Raw genomic sequence first — 22,098 nt, forward strand, 5'->3', positions numbered from 1 at the left:
GTGACGCACTGTTATGGGGGGACCTGTGGGTGACGCACTGTTATGGGGGGACCTGTGGGTGACGCACTGTTATGGGGGGACCTGTGGGTGACTCACTGTTATGGGGGGACCTGTGGGTGACGCACTGTTATGGGGGGACCTGTGGGTGACGCACTGTTATGGGGGGACCTGTGGGTGACTCACTACTACGGGGGATGTAGCATCATATATAGCATCTTATGTAATGGGGGTCACTATTCACACAGGGACAATATACTGTGACACATATGATACTGTGACCAGCATAAGATGATCTTATGCTGGTCACAGTATCATGTGTCACAGTATATTGTCCCTGTGTGAATAGTGACCCCCATTACACCACAGGGCACACAGTAGACTTTATATGTAAAATCTTTTAATGGCTCTGCTTTCTTCTATACCAGTACTCACTATAAAAGCAGCAGTCCGGCCAGCACGTGACGTCACTCACTCAGTCAGTCACGCTCCTGCCAGCTTCATTAATGAAGTGGGAGGAGCATGACCGAGTGAGTGACGTCACGCGCCGGCAGGACCGCTGCTTTCATAGTGAGTACTGGTATAGAAGAAAGCAGAGTGTAATGAAGCCGTTTTCATATGTAAAGTCTATAATCTTCAAGCAGTGTCTCTGCTTTAAACTAGGGCAATCCTCTGTAGTGCAACTCACTATGAAAGCGGCAGGCAGAGCGGCAGCGTAACCTCGCGATTCTCACTCATTAATGCTCCTCCCACTTCCTTCCCATGAATGAGTGAGAATCGCGAGGTTACGCTGCCGCTCTGCCTGCCGCTTTCATAGTGAGTTGCACTACAGAGGATTGCCCTAGTTTAAAGCAGAGACACTGCTTGAAGATTATAGACTTTACATGTGATAATTACCGTGAGCGGGGTCCGATGTATTACAGTACAGTGACTGCATCGGGCCCCGCCGCGAGTGTTGCCAGCCTCCGTCCCCTCCTCCCACCCCTCTGATACATTGCGGCTTGCGATGTATCAGCGTCAGCAAAGTAAACATGGCAGTGTTCGCTTTATAAGACGCACTGCCATTTTCCCCCCACTATTGGGGGGGAAAAAGTGCGTCTTATAAAGCGAAAAATACGGTAATTTAGAAAATGTGTTTTTTTTTTTAACTTTACATTGTCAAAATTGTGAACATTTTCAAACACTTGGCAGTGGAAGGCTACAGACGAGTACCTGTCCACTCCCCTAACATGTCCTTTTAGTGCAACCCCAACAAAGTTAAGACGCTGTTTAAAATGTAAATAAAAACCGAATGCAATGATTTCCCATTCTCAGAGACTCATATTTTATTCACAATAAATCACATATCAGATGTTGACCATTTCATGAAAAAAAAAATTAACTCAGAGCTTGATGGAAGCACCACATCGCAAAAAAGTTAGCACGGGGCAACAAAAGGCTGGAAAACTAAGTGATGCTAAAATAAAAAATAAAAAAATAATAATACTGGAGCAGCAATTTGCTATCAAGTCACATGACTTGGGTCAAAGAGCATGTTAAAAAGGCAGAGTTTCTCAGAAGCAAAGAAAGGCAGAGGTTCACCAATCTGCGAAAAACTGCATCAAAAAATTGTGGAGCACCATGGAACAAAAAAATCCAACAGACAACCCAGGGCTGTGGAGCAGCAGGAATTCTACATCAGACAATAATGCAGAAGAGAAAAAAGGAAGAGAGAGAGGACAGCGCCTCATGTGTGGTATTGCTAACAATATTATTATACACTCACCTAAAGAATTATTAGGAACATCTGTTCTATTTCTCATTAATGCAATTATCTAGTCAACCAATCACATGGCAGTTGCTTCAATGCATTTAGGGGGGTGGTCCTGGTCAAGACAATCTCCTGAACTCCAAACTGAATGTCAGAATGGGAAAGAAAGGTGATTTAAGCAATTTTGAGCGTGGCATGGTTGTTGGTGCCAGACGGGCCGGTCTGAGTATTTCACAATCTGCTCAGTTACTGGGATTTTCACGCACAACCATTTCTAGGGTTTACAAAGAATGGTGTGAAAAGGGAAAAACATCCAGTATGCGGCAGTCCTGTGGGCGAAAATGCCTTGTGGATGCTAGAGGTCAGAGGAAAATGGGCCGACTGATTCAAGCTGATAGAAGAGCAACGTTGACTGAAATAACCACTCGTTACAACCGAGGTATGCAGCAAAGCATTTGTGAAGCCACAACACGCACAACCTTGAGGCGGATGGGCTACAACAGCAGAAGACCCCACCGGGTACCACTCATCTCCACTACAAATAGGAAAAAGAGGCTACAATTTGCACGAGCTCACCAAAATTGGACTGTTGAAGACTGGAAAAATGTTGCCTGGTCTGATGAGTCTCGATTTCTGTTGAGACATTTAAATGGTAGAGTCCGAATTTGGCGTAAACAGAATGAGAACATGTATCCATCCTCTGATGGCTACTTCCAGCAGGATAATGCACCATGTCACAAAACTCAAATCATTTCAAATTGGTTTCTTGAACATGACCATGAGTTCACTGTACTAAAATGGCCCCCACAGTCACCAGATCTCAACCCAATAGAGCATCTTTGGGATGTGGTGGAACGGGAGCTTCGTGCCCTGGATGTGCATCCCTCAAATCTCCATCAACTGCAAGATGCTATCCTATCAATATGGGCCAACATTTCTAAAGAATGCTATCAGCACCTTGTTGAATCAATGCAACGTAGAATTAAGGAAGTTCTGAAGGCAAAAGGGGGTCCAACACCGTATTAGTATGGTGTTCCTAATAATTCTTTAGGTGAGTGTATATGCTTAAAAGATTTGCTTACCAGATGCTGTTGTTGTGAGGTAGTCACAACAGCTGTATAGGATCCTGCTGGTGTATACCCCGACCAGCAAACGGGGTCTTGGCTGCAGCCTGGGTTCTTGCCTGCGTCCAAAAAAAACGTACAGGTGCCGGAGTAGAAGCCGGACGTGGATAAGATAAAAACAGATGAACCTCTTTTCTGCGGGTGCTGCCAAGGATACCATTCAAATGAAGCGTATAGTTTAAATGGCTTTTATTTGTCTACGCGTTTGAGGGGTGAATAACCCCCTTCATCAGGACATTAAAACAAATCTATAACAGAGGGGCCACATGTATTTATATGCTATTGCGCTTGTGTTCTGGTGCCAAAACCACTGTGTGGGGGGTGGGGGGAGAGTTTGGGGAGGGTGTGTCTACAGGAGGAGCGCCCCCAGAGTGACAGTGCCGATTGGGATGTTTTCTGGTGGATCGCATCTGAGCTGTGTCAGCTGTATATGTAAACACATGCTCTGAAACGATCGCCATGTAGGAGGGGGCGTGGTGTGCCGCAAGTAACTTCTCAATAGCGCTAGTGCGCTCGGCCGGTATGGGGGTGTGGCCTATGGTCCCGCCTCACCTTTTGCCTCATGTGATTGGTTCCCTCGGCGGTGACGTCATAGCCACGCCCCCGGCCAGTGTCCGGAGCTCCTCATGTGTTTGCTGTGCTGCTTCTTACCGTCATGTCACTGCAGCATGAGCGAGCGCTATAACAGATAGGAGTGTAGTACATAGGATCCATGTAGCTGGGGCATATAAGTTGCTACTATATAGGTGTGCCAGATGTTTTATATATTTCTGTTGATAGACAGGTTCAATAAAATGCAGGGATGTGATAGTCCCTACTATTAAATTCATTATAATATAACAACTACCTTATTGTTGGTATTTTTAATCCATATTATATGGGCTGATTGGGTAATGCGCCGATTGGGTCACAGGAGACACTTCGTGAATGTTTCATATGCATGGACCTGCGTGATGTCTCGTATTATTTATTAGAATGTCTGGGGTGCTTTTGTAGGTTTGGCATTACCAGAGGTGCGGGTTTAAAAAATAGAAGGGGGACAAATATTATTATTAACCTAAGTAGAAGGTGATTATAAAAATACGCAAAATTAAACATAAAAAGTAAAGGTACATAATAAAACATAGAAACATAGAATGTGTCGGCAGATAAGAACCATTTGGCCCATCTAGTCTGCCCAATATACTGAATACTATGGATAGCCCCCGGCCCTATCTTATATGAAGGATGGCCTTATGCCTATCCCATGCATGCTTAAACCCCTTCACTGTATTTGCAGCTACCACTTCTGCAGGAAGGCTATTCCATGCATCCACTACTCTCTCAGTAAAGTAATACTTCCTTATATTACTTTTAAACCTTTGCCCCTCTAATTTAAAACTGTGTCCTCTTGTGGTAGTTTTTCTTCTTTTAAATATGCTCTCTTCCTTTACCGAGTTGATTCCCTTTATGTATTTAAAAGTTTCTATCATATCCCCTCTGTCTCTTCTTTCTTCCAAGCTATACATATTAAGGTCCTTTAACCTTTCCTGGTAAGTTTTATCCTGCAATCCATGTACTAGTTTAGTAGCTCTTCTCTGAACTCTCTCTAGAGTATCTATATCCTTCTGGAGATATGGCCTCCAGTACTGCGCACAATACTCCAAGTGAGGTCTCACCAGTGTTCTGTACAGCGGCATAAGCACTTCACTCTTTCTACTGCTTATACCTCTCCCTATACATCCAAGCATTCTGCTGGCATTTCGTGCTGCTCTATTACATTGTCTTCCCACCTTTAAGTCTTCTGAAATAATTACTCCTAAATCCCTTTCCTCAGATACTGAGGTCAGGACTGTGTCAAATATTCTATATTCTGCCCTTGGGTTTTTACGCCCCAGGTGCATTATCTTGCACTTATCCACATTAAATTTCAGTTTCCAGAGTTCTGACCATTCTTCTAGTTTTCCTAAATCCTTTTCCATTTGGCGTTTCCCTCCAGGAACATCAACCCTGTTACATAACTTTGTGTCATCAGCAAAAAGACAAACCTATATATATTATATATATATATATATATTTATTACACCTTTTATTATGTACCTTTACTTTTTATTATGTTTAATTTTGCGTATTTTTATAATCACCTTCTACTTAGGTTAATAATAATATTTGTCCCCCTTCTATTTTTTAAACCCGCACCTCTGGTAATGCCAAACCTACAAAAGCACCCTAGACATGCTAATAAATCATACGAGACATCACGCAGGTCCATGCATATGAAACATTCACGAAGTGTCTCCTGTGACCCAATCGGCGCATTACCCAATCAGCCCATATAATATGAATTAAAAATACCAACAATAAGTTAGTTGTTATATTATAATGAATTTAATAGTAGGGACTATCACATCCCTGCATTTTATTGAACCTGTCTATCAACAGAAATATATAAAACATCTGGCAAACCTATATAGTAGCAACTTATATGCCCAAGCTACATTGGATCCTATGTACTACACTCCTATCTGTTATAGCGCTCGCTCATGCTGCGGTGACATGACAGTAAGAAGCAGCACAGCAAACACATGAGGAGCTCCGGACACTGGCCGGGGCGTGGCTATGACGTCACCGCCAAGGGAACCAGTCACGCGAGGCCAAAGGGGAGGCGGGACCCTAGGCCACGTCCCCATACCGGCCGAGCGCACTAGCGCTATTGAGAAGATACTTGAGGCACACCACGCCCCCCTTCTACATGCCGATCGCTTCAGAGCATGTGTTTACATATACAGCTGACACAGCTCAGATGCGATCCACCAGAAAACATCCCAATCGGCACTGTCACTCTGGGGGCGCTCCTCCTGTAGACACACCCTCCCCAAACTCTCTCTACCCCCCCCCCCTTCCCCCACACAGTGGTTTTGGCGCCAGAACACAAGCGCAATAGCATATAAATACATGTGGCCCCTCTGTTATAGATTTGTTTTAATGTCCTGATGAAGGGGGTTATTCACTCCTGAAATGCGTAGACAAATAAAAGCCATTTAAACTATACGCCTCATTTGAATGGTATCCTTGGCAGCGCCCGCAGAAGAGGTTCATCTGTTTTTATCTTATCCACGTCCGACATCAGACAATAATGGGACAGCACTGCTCTCCTAAATCTCCAGCAACTGGCCTCCTCATTTCCCAAACATTTACAGACTGCTACACAATCGTAGACATGGCCCTTCACTAACTTTTTTGGAGATGCTTTCTGCTATCAAGTTCTAAATTACTTAAGAATTTTTCATGAAATAGTAAAAAGTCTCACTTTTAACATCGGATAGGTGTTCTAGTGTGAATAAAATATGGGCCTATGAGATTTGCCAATCTTTACATTGTTTATTTCCATTCATTCACATTTTACACAGCAAACATTTCGGCTCAGAAAATAGAATAAAAATCTACAATCATAAAATAAAAACAGATGGTGTAGACTATATCCATTATGATTATGTACTGGTACCTGTCAACCAGCATATCAGGGTCTTGTTGGACTACTGGTAACTTCTGTGGTACTTCTGGTTCACTTTCATGCACAAAAGGACCTTCTGTAATTACATAGTCTGAAGAAAATAAATAAATGAATTAAAAACATTAACAAATCAATGACCTTAATGAGGACCTCTCCAGACAGGTCTGTTTTAATAACTACTAGCATTGCCAATGTATTAACTCTAGAGCATCTATTCTTTTGACAATGGGGGAGGATAATCCTCTCCAAGCTGTGTGTGACTTTTTGAATGCAACTTTTTGAAAAAAAATGACAAGGGCCTGTTTTTACACTGCCCTCACCACTTGCCCAAAAGCGGGCATGACCAACAAGATAAATTTATCTTCATGTACACCAGTTTTCTGGTGCAAATGAAGCCAGGAGTTTACAGCAGCTCAAAAATTAGGCACATCCTCTGGCAACAAATGGGATATCAAGCGCAGAAAGCACCGATCTTGATAAATGTCAGGTGCCTGCTGTTTTACACAGTAAACATCCCCCAGAAGATTCAGTTACTGAAGACAGCTACATGCTTCCGGTGATGGGACTGCGAGAGCCGTTTGGTTGCCATGGTAGCTTGGGGCCTTAAGAAGCCTTCCAGGCCTGCCATAGTTACAGTGGCTCTCCTGTTGAAGGAAAAACAAAGCACTTGGGGAAGAAACCGAACACTTACATAGTGTCTCAATTTTTATCTTCAGATCTGTCAATTCCCGAGCTACTGCTTTCTCAAGCTACCTGAAGCATGTTGTGCATTTGGTATGGCACCTCCAGCTGCACTCGGGTTGGCCAGCACTGGTCACATGAGCAGTGCTGGCCAATCCAAGAGCAGGGCTGGACAAGCAGAAAGGGTCTTGGACTCTCATGATAGGCTATAAATTTCTGATCAGTAGAGGTCACACGCTGTTTCGGAGTAGATCCATGCAAGAACTCCATAGCCAAGTCCATTGTGTCATGGACTAAGTTTGTTACTGTAGTACTGCTCCTACCCGCATTAATAGGAACAGTTATGCAGTTACCAGCATCGCCCACTACAGACATGGATGTGTGGTTCTAGCACCATTTCAAAACTACTGATTGACAGGGGTGCAGGGTGCCAGATGCCCGCCGATCTGATGTTGATTACCTATTCTGAAGATATGCCACCAATTCCTGGAAAACCCCTTTAAGCCTCTGTTAGTGTAGGGGCCCATTTAATGAGCTATGGTACAGCTGCTGCCACTAGGAGACGACACTAAGCAAAAAAAAGTGTTAGCTCCTCCTCTCAGCTATACCCCCTCTTGCAGACACTGAGCTAATTAGTACAAAAGCAGTAGAAGCAGCCAGGAGAAAACAATAAAAAGGAAGAAAACGGGAGATGGATCATCAAGAATCAGAAGTACCCATCTAGGAGAACCAGCAATATATATACAGGGTGGGAGCTGTGTCCCTCAATTTTACAGGTAAGCACAACAAAATTCCTTTTTTCTCGGTCGTATCATGGGGGGGGGGACGGGGGGGACACCACACAGAATACCATGGGACGTTAAAGAGCAGTACCATGGGGAGGGAACAAGAACAGAACGAATCCAAGGTCGGTCATAAAGCCCCGCACAGAAATGCGGGGAAAAGACACCAGGAACCCTGAAAAGGGACAGGAAGACCCATTCCACAGAAGGCCATCCAGAGAGCAGCTGAATACGCAGAGGCTCCGGCTGGGCAGAAAAAGAACAGCAAGAATGAAGGCAAGTCAGTCACCAGAACAAATGGAGTGAATGCGGAAGATACAGGAGAGAAATACATAGCCTGGATTCAGAAGTCTGCTAAGGAGTGATGCCCATGGATCAAAACCCCAGGTTAAAAAAAATAAAATAAAAAAAATAATATACAACACTCAGTGGAATACTGATTGGAAGAAGACAAACTGAAAATGGCGTCTGTATATCAAGGGCCAAAGAACTGCAGATGTGGCAAAACTGGGAAGAAGTATGGATGCCCGAAGGCAAAGGCCCCACACACCATATCGGACTGCCAGAAGAGAACAACACTCCAGTGGGACCATGAAGAACAAGTCAGGGCTAGAGAACCTGGAAGTCAGGCATGAGAATGGCCCATAAGAAAAAATTATTGAGGGAGTGAAGAAACAAAGGGAACAAGCGTCCCCTTCAGACCTACAGCCAAGGGGGTTTCTTCATAAGAATGCTCCGCCAGGAAAACACCAATGTGGTAAGCAGAGGCATGTAGGGGAGGACCTTAAATTCCAGAACAAGAAAGGAGAGAAGCAGTCTAATACTCCATGGAAGGCGGTCTGAACTGGCAGACCTAATCGGAAGCTGCAGACAGGAACCAAAGATAGGAAAAATACTGTGCCAGGAAGGGAGTGTGGATCCCTAAACGCCACAAAGCCCCAGAATAAACTGGTAACAGAACCACCACCACCTGCGAAGGCACCCCACAGCAGAAAGGGGGCACACAAGAACCCAATGGCTATGAACACTGTCCGAGCAGGCAGTAACAGTATATGGGGGAGAGCAACTACTCGCCCTGCGTAAGGGGAGAAGTAGAAGCAGCCGATGAGGTTTAATAGAAAACCAGCACTTAGGGGTGACAACAAGAGCAGTACGACCACTCGGCCCGGTGAGGTGAGCCATGTAGACAACTCGCATATAAAAACTGAATAAGTGCATACCCAAACTCCACAAGGAGGGAATGCTGATGCTGTCACCGTAGTAGACTGTAGAGGCAATGCGGTACATGTAAAGGGAACAAGGCGCCAAGCCAGTGTCATAGAAATAGGTAGGTTATACCAGGTACAGAAAATGTACTAATGCCCAGCAGAAGTGAGCAAAACCTTCAGCCGCAGCATGGCATTACAGAACATAAGCAAAGTGCCCCCTGTGGAAGAAGGAAATGTAGACACGATTACAACTACAATTAGCGAGAAGGCACCATGCCTAGAAGGAGGAATGCTGTGTAGATACCGCCGGAATGCCAGGGCCGATACTCCACATGGAGGAAGGAGATGTGGAGAAAAGCATAAATGTAGTTTCCCCCGCCCATGCGTCACGTAAGCCGCAGTTGAAGAATGAATGTAAAAATTCACGCGGTGGTACCCATGGAACCGGAATAGCCAGAATATCTATGGGTAGCGCCAAGACTGCCTCACAGGGGAGAGGCGATAGCAACAACTATGGCCTCTAGGGTCAAAGGAGAGACTCCACCTGAGGCTACTTTCACACTTGCGTTCGGGGTTCCACTTGTGAGTTCCGTTTGAAGGCTCTCACAAGCGGCCCCGAATGGATCCGTACAGCCCCAATGCATTCTGAATGGATAAGGATCCGCTCAGAATGCATCAGTATGGCTCCGTTTCGCCTCCGTTCCGCTCAGCAGGCGGACACCTGAACCAGCGTTTTCGTGTCCGCCTGGCCGTGCGGAGCCAAACTGATCCGTCCAGACATACAATGTAAGTCAATTGGGATGGATCAGTTTGGCGTTGACACAATATGGTGCAATTTCAAACGTATCCGTCCCCCATTGACTTTCAATGCAAAGTCAGGACGGATCCGTCTGACTGACTTTTAGACTTAGATTTTTTTCTGAAATATAATGCAGACGGATCCGTTCTGAATGGATACCATCGTTTGCATTATAGGAGCGGATCAGTCTGTGCAGATACCAGACTGATCCGCTCCGAACGCAAGTGTGAAAGTAGCCTGAAAAGGAGGACAACAGCAATAGCCACCAAGAATTGGTGTTGGCGCAACACTCCACCTGAGAAGGAAGAAAACTGGCAATCAGAGAAGACATTCCACCTACAGAAGGAGTGTGGATGTCGGGCGTGCCAATGATTGTAGGTACCGTGTCTAGCCAATAGGCCACCCATGGAAAGGGATGCCATGCGGCAAGGAACAAATGAGGGTAGTAGACACTGTTGAAGCAATTAATTCACCCAAGAAAGACAGATAATGTAATAGGAGGAACAGTTTCCATTGGTAGTGGAATTACTCTGCTGACGGAAAGAGGGGAACCGAAAAGATGTACAGGGTCCACTGGTATTGCAAGCACTACTGGTTGTGCAACTACTCCGTCAATAAGGGGAGGGTAATGCTACAGGATCTCTAGCACGCAATTGTGGTGCAACTAATCCCCCAATAGAAGGGGGGAAGCAAACAGGACAGATGATATCCAGTATGAGTGTAATTGCTCCGCCTACAGAGGGGTTAATGCAACAGGATGTATGGTATCCAATGGAAGTGCAGTACGCCGCCTAACGAAGGAGCAATTACTCTATAGGAGGAGGGTAATGCTACAGAATGTACAGTACCCAGAGTAAGTGCAAATACTCCCACTACGGAAGGAGGGTAATGCTACCAGAAGCATAGGATCCAGTGGTAGTGCAACTACGCCGCCTCTGGAAGGAGGGTAACTCTACAGAATATACAGTATCCAGAGGCGGTGTAAATATTCCGCCCATGGAAAGAGGACAATGCTACCGTACGTATAGGAACCAATCGGATGTAAACACTCCGCCAATAGATTACTCTGCCCATGGAAAGAGGATAATGCTACGGGCCATATAGTACCTAGTGGAAGTGCAATTACTCCACCTAAGGAAGGAGGGCAATGCTACAGGCAGCACAGAACCCAGTGGGGGTGCAATTACTCCTCCTACAGAAGGGGAGTAACGGCACGGGCTGTAAAGTATCCAGTGGTAGTGCTATTACGCTGCCTATGTAAGGAGTATAATGCAATGGGCTGTACAGTATCCCGTAGTAGAGCAAGTACACCGCCTAGGAAGGAGGGTAGAGCTACAGACTGCACGGTATCCAGTGCAAGGCCGATAACTCCGTCTATGGAAGGAAAGTAATGCTACAGGCTGTAGGGCATCCAGTGCAAGGACAATTACTCTGCCTATGGAAGGAGGGTAATGCTACAGGCTGTACAGCAGCCAGTGGTAGTGCAAGTACTCCACCTATGGAAGGAAGGAAATGCTACAGGCTGTTCGGCATCCAGTGCAAGGGCAATTACTCCGCCTATGGAAGGAAGGTATGCTACAGAATGTACAGGGACCAGTGGTGAGCGCACATATTCCGCCTAAGGAGGGAAGGGAATGTGACAGGACTCACAAAATTCAGTGGTAGTGTAACTACTCTGCCTGTAGAAGGAGGGTAAGCTAGAGGGAGTGCGGTATCCAGCTGTAGTGCCAGGTTTCCGCTTATGCTATAGGACGTATGTATACAGCGGTAGGGTAAAGAAATTCTGCCTACAGAACGGCATGGGAACTAGGTACAGAATGACAAGATAGCTCCAAGGGTTAATAATATATAAATATATTGTTTTTTTTACATACAGCTTAAAGGCTCCATTCACACCTCCGCAATTCTGTTCCGCATTTTGCGGAACGAAATTGCGGACCCATTCATTTCTATGGGGCCGCACGATGTACTGCCCGGATACGGAAATGTAGATCCGCACTTCCTTTCCAAAAAAAATTAAAATAGAACATGTCCTATTCTTGTCTGCAATTGCTGACAAGATAAGGCATTTTCTATTATAGTGGCGGCGATGTGCGGTCCACAAAATGCGGAACGCACATTGCCGGGGTCTGTGTGAATGGACCCTTATTCTAACAAAACAGAGCTAGGGGAACTGAACCCACATCAGTCTGTACTAATGGCCAGCACTGTAAGCCTCAGCAGAGAGCCCAGTAAGCACTTTCCGCACAGTAGTACTGAGGCAAGGAAGTGGTTAAGCAGAAGGCAGGGGCGGAGAATACTGGGCAGCTGGTGGGGCGAAGGCTTGGCCTTGAGTACAGGCGGGGCCGACCGGAAGACCTTCCGGTTGGGGCGGCGGTGTAGGGAGCGGGCGGAGTGCACTGGGAAACAAGGAGGCCGGGAGCGGGCGTGCCGAAGCCTCGAGTAGAAAAGCGGGGCCGCCCAAAGAGACATCCGACCGCCAGGACTGGCTCGCAGGGCGTGGATGGGGGCCCCCCCCTTCTCCTGTGTTCACTTAGAGAACACAGGAGTAGGTGGGCTCAGGCACAGGGGGGAGAGGGGGGGACCAGCAAGGAAGGTAGGTAATATACTTACCCAGACGGTTTCTGCCCACCCTGATTCCAGCAGTGTCACCTTCCTCAGTGTGCTACCCCTTGGGGAGGGCAGCTACACTGGTGACAGGGGGGACTTCCAGAAGTAGTAGCCAAAGTGACACTGTAGCTGGCGGGTAACAGTGGATTTAAAGGGTTTCTGTCACCCCGCAAAACACTTTTTTTTTTTTGGATAGTTAGATTCCTCATAGTGCGATATAGGAGAATATAATGCTCTTACTTACTTTCATGCGGCCGATTCTTTATAAAACGAACTTTTATAATATGTAAATAAGGGCTCTACCAGCAAGTAGGGCGTCTACTTGCTGGTAGCTGCTGCAGAAATCCGCCCCCTCGCCGTGTTGATTGACCGGGCCAGCCGGGATCTCCTCCTCCGGCCGGCCCTGTCAGTAATTCAAAAATCGCGCGCCTCGCGTCATTCGGCGCAGGCGCTCTGAGATGAGGAGGCTCGTCTCCTCAGCACTCCCTCAGTGCGCCTGCGCCGATGACGTCTTCTCTTTCGGTGATGTCATCGGCGCAGGCGCACTGAGGGAGTGCTGAGGATACGAGCCTCCTCATCTCAGAGCGCCTGCGCCGAATGACGCGAGGCGCGCGATTTTTGAATTACTGACCGGGCCGGCCGGAGGAGGAGATCACGGCTGGCCCTGTCAATCAACACGGCGAGGGGGCGGATTGCTGCTGTGGCTACCAGCAAGTAGACGCCCTACTTGCTGGTAGAGCCCTCATTAACATATTATAAAAGTTCGTTTTATAAAGAATCGGCCGCATGAAAGTAAGTAAGAGCATTATATTCTCCTATATCGCACTATGAGGAATCTAACTATCCAAAAAAAAAAAAAATGAGTTTTGCGGGGTGACAGAAACCCTTTAAGATCCACTGTTCCTCCTTTTCTTCCAGAGGTGGGGAACGAGCAGCAGGCTTGAGGACCCGTTGGTCTCCCCCCTCAAGCGTGGGAAAAACAGATGGTGAGAGCCCCCCTCCAGCCCGAACCTGAAAAATAAAACAAAAAGGAAAAAAACTTTGGCAGACCGGCAGAAAAAAAAAGTGTCAGCAGGAGGGGTATAGCTGAGAGGAGGAGCTAACACTTTTTTTTGCTTAGTGTCGCCTCCTAGTGGCAGCTAAACCCATGGTCTTCTGTTTCCCCCTAATGATACGAGCGAAAAATGTGTGCAAAGAACCTCAAATTTATATGTAAAAGTATAATTTATATAGCAGTTCAAATCTATTTACTCAAGGTTTGTGTATGTATAAGCACTTGCAACTCCAAAGGCTGGTCCTACCCAGTATGGCACAGTTTCCAGTTTGTATTCTTAGGGCTTATGCACATGACCATATGCATTTTGAGGTCGGCAAAATATGGATGACGTCTGTGTGACATCTGATTTTTATTTTTGCAGATCCATTGTAACAATGCCTATCCTTGTCTGCAAAACGGACAAGAATAGGACATGTTCTATCTTTTTTGCGGAATGGCCACACGGACATATAGAAAAGGAATACACAAGGAGTAATTTTCTTTTTGTTTGCGGACCCATTGAAGTGAATGGTTCCACATACGAGCTGCAAAAAAAATGGAACGGACACGGAAAAAAAATACGTTTGTGTGCATGAGCCCTTAGATTTTAGCAACATACCTGTGGTTGCAAGTGTATTTCTTCCAGCAGAGGAAAAACACACTGAAGACTTAAATTACATTAACTCTTGTCCCCTCACCCCTAGATACCTCCACAAAAACGGTGGCAACCAGTCCTGCTCATATCGTAGGACAGGTTGCTAGCGGCCATTTTAAAATCATTTCTAGAGAACCCCTTTAATGCAATTCAGTTTTGCTGAAACGCACCATAAATGTAGGCATGTTTGATCAATCACACAAAACAGATAACATTTTGGATGTGACATACCTCTGTGTTGTGTCTCCAGACTTTCTATAGCTGCTTGTACATCTTCAGTTACTACTACACTGTCTATATCAGTCTGTACCCGCTGATCGCTAACTGAAGAATGAAGTTTAGTTGTTAAAATAAGTTCATCCTCCAAGTCCTCAGGTGTTGGCGCATCATGAAACTCTAGTGTTGTCTGGTCAGACCTTGCAGACACATTGCTGACATCCATTTTGCTTGGGCTTCCATCTTGAATTCCAGATGAAGACTCATCCATTTCTTCAATGTCAGCGGCAGCATTATTTTGTGTAAGTATAGCCACTCTCTCTGCCCACATAGTCTCTTGACCAGAACTTAGAACAAGGGAGGCGGTGGGTTCTTCTTGCTCAGTTGCCAAGATCTGTAGGAAAGATAAACCGTACTGAGAATTTGTGAAACTTTTATATGGTGTTGTCGGGGACTTTTTTTTTTTTTTTTTTTTTTTAAACTGGCCCCTAAAGTTCCCAAAACAAACTGAATAATGTCTCATACAAACTCCTATACATGTTGGCAAACTTACCCCTTTGGTATATTTTTTACTAATCTGCTCGATAAAAGAAATTTTTATTTCCTTGGATCGTAAAGGAGGTGAGACTGATCTTCCAGGGGATACTGAAGGAGAGGCCAAAGGAGTTGTGCGTGCACTGGACCGCAAAATAGATTGAGGAGTGTTTGCAATAAAACTCGAAGATCCTGTGCTTGCCAGTAAGGCTTTTGCCTTCTGTGAAGGAAAAGGAAACCAGATACAATAAAAAGCTTTACTACAATTGGATTTGAATAGCAGTGAACACAGTGACATACAAGTTTTATGATGCGAAAAAGCCAAAGTAACACTTTAATTTTTTGCTCTATAAGACACCCCCCCCCCCCCCCCCACCCCCTAAAAGTGGAAGAAAACTGTTAGTACATCTTATACAGTGAATACTAATGAGCACTTCCATTATTGACCGGTGAGTGTGGTGCTGCTATCACTCACCGCTCCCTGGTCTTCTCTGGGCACCATGTTGTGCTGTCAGGTCACAGTACAATGCAGCAGGAAAAGCTTGCATGATCTCCAGAGTGAAGGTGCTGTCCAGAGCAGGACAGGTAAGTTTTATTTTCTCATCTGAGGCATGATGAAGATTGGGGGTCTGATCTGAGGTCTGATGAGGAATTAGGGTCTGATTTAAAGTGTGATGAGGATTGGGGGACTGATATGAGGTCTGATAGACGGGGACGAGGAGGGGGGGAATACAATGCAGAAAAAAACCTAAACATTCATAGTGGGAATTTCATTATTGGAATGCAAAAGCGTGTTTATATGACATACAACAGTTATGTACCTTTACCACAAGGGGTGTCTCCAACAAGTTAAATTCAGATGCTTTGGAAAGATTTTTTAACTGTGTAGATTTGAGAAAACTTGATTGAACAGGACTCGAAGTCAGCAAGACAGAAGCTCTGCGAGGTGTTTTACAACTGACAATTGCAATATCTTCGTCAAATGCGGGCTCTGCCAAGATAGGGTGAACAAGAGAGCCCAATAACCTATAATACACACAAGTAAGCAAAAAGGTTAATGAGATGATTAATGTTACATTAATGTTATATAATTTTATTTTTGTCCCTTCCACGGTATATCCTTTATCGACATAGAGAAGATATTGTGTATAACTATATTGCTGTTCCTAATTAGCAGTTACATTTGCAATGTCCAGATAGCCCTGTTAGCTGTGGGCAAACCACCCAAACATCTCCGCACCTTGGAGCCACCCGATTACACGAGCCATGGGAATAGGGCATTAAATGTCTCTATAGCAGTCTCTTATCCAACCCCTATAATGACCCCCCTAATGCCTAGGCACCTCATATAGGTTATAGCAGGCCATGACGGGGACGAGCCTCCCTAAAGTCACCCATGGGGAGATGCAACAGCGGCCGTGGGGGGAGCAGAAGTGAAGCGGATGTTGGGGCAAGTATAAACTATACGAGGTGCCTAGTCATTAGGGGGGTCGTTATAGGGGTTAGACAACCCCTTTAAGACCGCAATAAATGTCCTGTATTCCCAGTATGTTAGGTTTCAATACATGTATCAAAAAAAAAAAAAAAAAGTATCTTAATACTGATTTTTAGGTGACAAATTCTCTTTAAAGAGGGTGGTCTAAATAAAAGGGCTATCCAACTCTTGGTCACTGGGACCCTCACCAATTAGTGGTTTGAGAAGGCCTCGGTGCTCAAACAACTGAGAGACCTTCTCCAGCTCTGCACAGACCAATCTGAAGCTCCACTGAGGACGTGTTAAAAGTGGTCACTAACCTAGAGTCTCTCTTGGATTTCAATATTGGTGTACCAACAAAAGAATCAGGCATCTCCAATTCAGTTACTTGAGAAACGGGAATAGAGCTTTCATCTGTTAAACTGTAGAAAACCAGGAAAAAAGTTCAGGTTCAGGTAGCCTGGCAAAGTGTTCCAGACATTACTGAGATAACATTTAAATTTTATAAGTGTATATCATACAAATTTTACATACAGTTTAACCCCTTAGTGACCAAGCCTGTTTGGGCCTTTATGACCAAGCGTTTTTCTTCCTTTTGACATTGTCGCGTTACAAAAGCTATAACTTTTTATTTTTCCGTCTATATAGCTTTATGAGGGCTTGTTGTTTGCGGGAGTCTGCTACCTCTGTCAGCACTTTACATGCCGCGGGTTTTAAGGGGTTAAAAGGGTTGTCTACTGCTTTACAAGTATGGTCTATCCTCATGATAGGGCATCCGTATCTGATTGGTGGGGAACTGAAAACCCCTCCAATCAGCTGTTCTGTAGTAGCTCCAGAGCCTGTGCAGTGGATGGAGATTGTTACTTTAAAACTGCAGTTACTAGCTTAAGCCACTGCAGAACATGATGGCGCTACGTAGTTCTGGCACTGAAGCTACTTCAGAACAGCAGCATGTTAGACCTCCATCAATTAGATAATGTAAAGCCCTGTTAAGCCCCTAACAGTCACAAAAATTGCACAAATGTACTAAAATGTAATTTTTTATTGTACATTTTGAAATTAGATCTCAAATACACACAGTTGGCATGGAAATCAGACGTCTCAAATGCAATGTAAACCCTTCCTGTAACGTGCCAAAGCATCCAGAAAGTGAGCGGTTATGCTGGAACATTGGACAGGTGAATGCATTTTTTTATTTTTATTTAGCACACATTACAGGTAGGGGTTAAGTGCATTTCTAGGCCAGACAACCCCTTTGGACTAATAAAGCTTTCCCCAGTGTACATACAATGTATTAAATAATGTACTAAACTTTTTTTGGGGGGATGGCAGGAAGATAAAAAAAAAACTGCAATAAACATTTTTGGGGTATTTATTTTACTAGCATTTATTATGTAATCTATTGTGCCTCAGTACAATTATGATGATCCCAAAATTGTAGTTTTTATATTGCTACTTGCACACAATTTATTTTTATTTTTTTAAGTGTGTCACCCCATTTCAAGACCCAAAACAATTTTTACTTTTCCGTTGGCATAACCGAGTGTTTTTTTTTCCCACTCTTTAGGCTACTTTCCCACTAGCGTTCGGGGCTCCGCTTGTGAGTTCCGTTTGAAGGCTCTCACAAGCGGCCCCGAACGGATCCGTCCAGCCCTAATGCATTCTGAGTGGATGCGGATACGCTCAGAATGCATCAGTTTGGCACCGTTTGTCCTCCGCTCAGCAGGCGGACCCCTGAACGCAGCTTGCAGCGTTCAGGTGTCCGCCTGGCCTTGCGGAGGCAAACGGATCCGTCCAGACTTACAATGTAAGTCAATGGGGACGGATCCGTTTGAAGTTGACACAATATGGCTCAATTTTCAAACGGATCCGTCCCCCATTGACTTTCAATGTAAAGTCAAAACGGATCCGTTTGCATTATCATGGTTTGTTCATGGTAATGCAAACGGATCCGTTCTGAACGGATCTAAGCGTTTGCATTATAGGTGCGGATCCGTCTGTGCAGATACCAGACGGATCCGCACCTAACGCAGGTGTGAAAGTAGCCTTACTCTGCCCAATTAATACTGTATAAGGTTTACAGTATGGGTAGTTATGGATACAGCGCATATTTTTTCCATAATAAAACATTGTACAGTTGCAAGAAAAAGTATGTGAACCCTTTGGAATGATATGGATTTCTGCACAAATTGGTCATAAAATGTGATCTGATCTTCATCTAAGTCACAACAATAGACAATCACAGTCTGCTTAAACTAATAACACACAAATAATTAAATGTTAAGATGATTTTATTGAACACACCATGTAAACATTCACAGTGCAGGTGGAAAAAGTATGTGAACCCCTGGATTTAACTGCTTAAGGACACAGCCTTATTTCACCTTAAAGGGAACCTGTCACCGGGATTTGGGGTATAGAGCTGAGGACATGGGTTACTAGATGGCCGCTAGCACATCCGCAATACCCAGTCCCCATAGCTCTGTGTGCTTTTATTGTGTAAAAAAAACAATTTGATACATATGCAAATTAACCTGAAAGGAGTCCTGTCCCTGACTCATCTCACATACAGGACTCATCTCAGGTTAATTTGCATATGTATCAAATCGGTTTTTTGACACAATAAAAGCACACAGAGCTATGGGGACTGGGTATTGCGGATGTGCTAGCGGCCATCTAGCAACCCATGTCCTGAGCTCTATAACCAAAATCCAGGTGACAGGTTCCCTTTAAGGACCAGGCCATTTTTTGCAAATCTGACCAGTGTCACTTTAAGTGCTGATAACGTTAAAACGCTTTGACTTATCCAGGCCATTCTGAGATTGTTTTTTCGTCACATATTGTACTTCATGACACTGGTAAAATTTGTAAAAAAAATGCATTTCTATTTATAAAAAAAATAAAAAATTTAGCAAAAATTTGTTAAAAAAAATTGCAAATTTCCAAGTTTCAATTTCTCTACTTCTATAATACATAGTAATACCTCCAAAAATAGTTATTACTTTACATTCCCCATATGTCTACTTTATGTTTGGATCATTTTGGGAATGATATTTTATTTTTTGGGGATGTTACAAGGCTTAGAAATTTTTCAGAAATTTTCAAAAACCCAATTTTTAGGGACCAGTTCAGGTCTGAAGTCACTTTGCGAGGCTTACATAATAGAAACCACCCAAAAATGACCCCATTCTAGAAACTACACCCCTCAAGGTATTCAAAACGGATTTTACAAACGTCGTTAACCCTTTAGGTGTTCCACAAGAATTAATGGAAAATAGAGATACAATTTCAAAATTTCACTTTTTTGGCAGATTTCCCATTTTTTTTTCAGTTACAAAGCAAGGGTTAACAGCCAAACCAAACTCAATATTTATGGCTCTGATTATGTAGTTTACAGAAACACCCCATATGTGGTCGTGAACTGCTGTACGGGCACACAGCAGTGCGCAGAAGGAAAGGAATGCCATACGGTTTCTGGAAGGCAGATTTTGCTGGACTGTTTCTTTTTACACCATGTCCCATTTGAAGCCCCCCTGATGCACCCCTAGAGTAAAAACTCCAAAAAAGTGACCCCATTTTAGAAACTACGGGATAGGGTGGAAGTTTTGTTGGTACTAGTTTAGGGTACATATGATTTTTGGTTGCTCTATATTACACTTTTTGTGAGTCAAGATAACAAGAAATAACTGTTTTGGCACAGTTTATTTTTTATTTACAACATTCATCTGACAGGTTAGGCTACTTTCACACTAGCGTTGTTTTAATCCGGCGTTCAATTCCGACACCGGAACTGCCCGCCGGATCCGGAAAAACGTGTGAAAACGGATTACATTTGAATCCTGATCAGGATTTTGATCACAATGAAAAAATGCATTGGAAAAAACGGATCCGCCATTTATGGACTTTAACTTTTTTTTCACATTTTTCGGGCTTAACATGCAAAAGCCGGATCCGTTTTGACTGAACACACAGTGCCAGATCCGGCGTTAATGCAAGTCAATGGGAAAAAGGCCTGATCAGGCGTTCAGTCAAAGTGTTCAGGCTTTTTGGCCGGAGGTAAAAATACTGCATGCTACGTTTTTCTGAAAAGCCTGATCAGTCAAAAAGACTGAACTGAAGACATCCTGATGCATCCTGAAGGACTGACTCTCCATTCAGAATGCATGGGGATAAAACTGATCAGTTCTTTTCCGGATTTGAGCCCCTAGGACGGAACTCAGCGCCGGAAAAGAAAAACGCTAGTGTGAAAGTAGCCTTAGATCATGTGGTATTTTTATAGACCAGGTTGTCACGGACGCGGCGATACCTAATATGTATACTTTTTTTTTTTTATTTATGCAAGTTTTACACAATATCCTTTTTGAAACAAAAAAAATTCATTCTTTAGTGTCTCCATAGTCTGAGAGCCATAGTTTTTTCAGTTTTTGGGCGATCATCTTAGGTAGGGTCTCATTTATTGCAGGATGAGATGACTGTTTGATTGGCACTTTTGGGGTGCATATGACTTTTTGATCGCTTGCTATTACACTTTTTGTGATGTAAGGTGCCAAAAAATAGTTTATTTAGCACAGTTTTAATTTTTTATGTGTTCATCTGAGATGTTAGGTCATGTGATATGTTTATATAGAGCTGGTCGATACGGACGCGGCGATACCTAATATGTATACTTTTTTACCAATTTTTTTACTTTATTTGGGGAAAATGACGTTTTTGTTTATCTTTATTTGAATTTTGTAATTTTTTGGGGGGGAAATTTTATTTTTTAAACTTTTTTTTCACTTAATTTTTTGTCCCACTTTGGGACTTGAACTTTTGGGGGTCTAATCCTTTACAATGCATTCCAATACTTCTGTAGACATCGCGCTGCCTTCCATGCCATCGGGTCCCCCCTGCTGCCGCATGGAGACCCAATGGCACCGCCTGCCGCCGCCACAATAGGGAAAAGCCGCAAACCGCAGGTCTGAATTGACCTGCGGTTTGCGGCGATCGCCGCCATGGGGGGGCGCGGGGGGGGTTTAGAGAGAGATCACGAGACCCCCCCGGGCATTTTAGCCGAGGTGCAACAGGTTTAATATCTATTTGAAAAGCAAGTCTGGAAAAAACAAACAAAAAAAAAAACACACAAAACATGGGAGTAGTTCTTTAAGGAACTGCTCTTGCAGTGAAATGCTAGGTAGTGGTAGGGATTTATAAACCTAGACTAATCTCCAAACTGGAAGGGCTCCCTGACGCTATAGACGGCAATGCAGGGGAACAGCTAGACAGGTTTTCTACAGAAAACTGTACAGTCCCTTGAATTTGCAGGTGTCACCAATAATATTCAGATATGTGACTGACATCGGCAGGTAGATTTACCTAAATACAGCACACGCTAATCCCTATGGAATAATGGGAACAGTTTGTAAATGAAAGCAGACACATTTCATACCTCTTGTAAGGGGAGAAGTCTCTGTTCTCACTAGCCGCAGACACTTCCTTTATTTTCATCAGCACATTGTGGATAAAATTTGCTTCAGTGATCACATTTCCTGCAGGAGCCTGTTTTGCAACAGTAGATAAAGGCTTTGGTCTTGTAACTACAATACACAAGACAATGAAATCGTTGATTAGTGTCACATACTATGGGGATATGAATGGCATTTCAAAAATAGCAGCAGAGTCAAAAGTACAGATACTCTAGAAACAAGCCTACTAATTAAAAGGGACTTAAATACCGATGACCTACCCTAATGATAGGTA

At 44.1% G+C, this 22,098-nt stretch overlaps 1 protein-coding gene across 2 annotated transcripts in view; it reads right to left on the bottom strand.

The window, feature by feature from the left end:
• The window catches only part of AHCTF1 (AT-hook containing transcription factor 1), a 289,329-nt gene that overhangs the window by 54,667 nt on the left and 212,564 nt on the right, over positions 1–22,098 (bottom strand). For both annotated transcript variants that reach the window (XM_040429321.1, XM_040429320.1), the window contains exons 25-30: positions 21,788–21,935; positions 16,680–16,781; positions 15,707–15,911; positions 14,905–15,105; positions 14,367–14,745; positions 6,356–6,455 (exon numbers count right to left, since the gene is read on the bottom strand). In XM_040429321.1, the coding sequence (XP_040285255.1) occupies positions 6,356–6,455; positions 14,367–14,745; positions 14,905–15,105; positions 15,707–15,911; positions 16,680–16,781; positions 21,788–21,935 (1,135 nt within the window). The remainder of the gene's footprint in view (positions 1–6,355; positions 6,456–14,366; positions 14,746–14,904; positions 15,106–15,706; positions 15,912–16,679; positions 16,782–21,787; positions 21,936–22,098) is intronic.

The sequence above is a fragment of the Bufo bufo genome, chromosome 4 (genome assembly GCF_905171765.1).
Source record: "Bufo bufo chromosome 4, aBufBuf1.1, whole genome shotgun sequence".
In the NCBI taxonomy this organism is placed as follows: domain Eukaryota; kingdom Metazoa; phylum Chordata; class Amphibia; order Anura; family Bufonidae; genus Bufo; species Bufo bufo.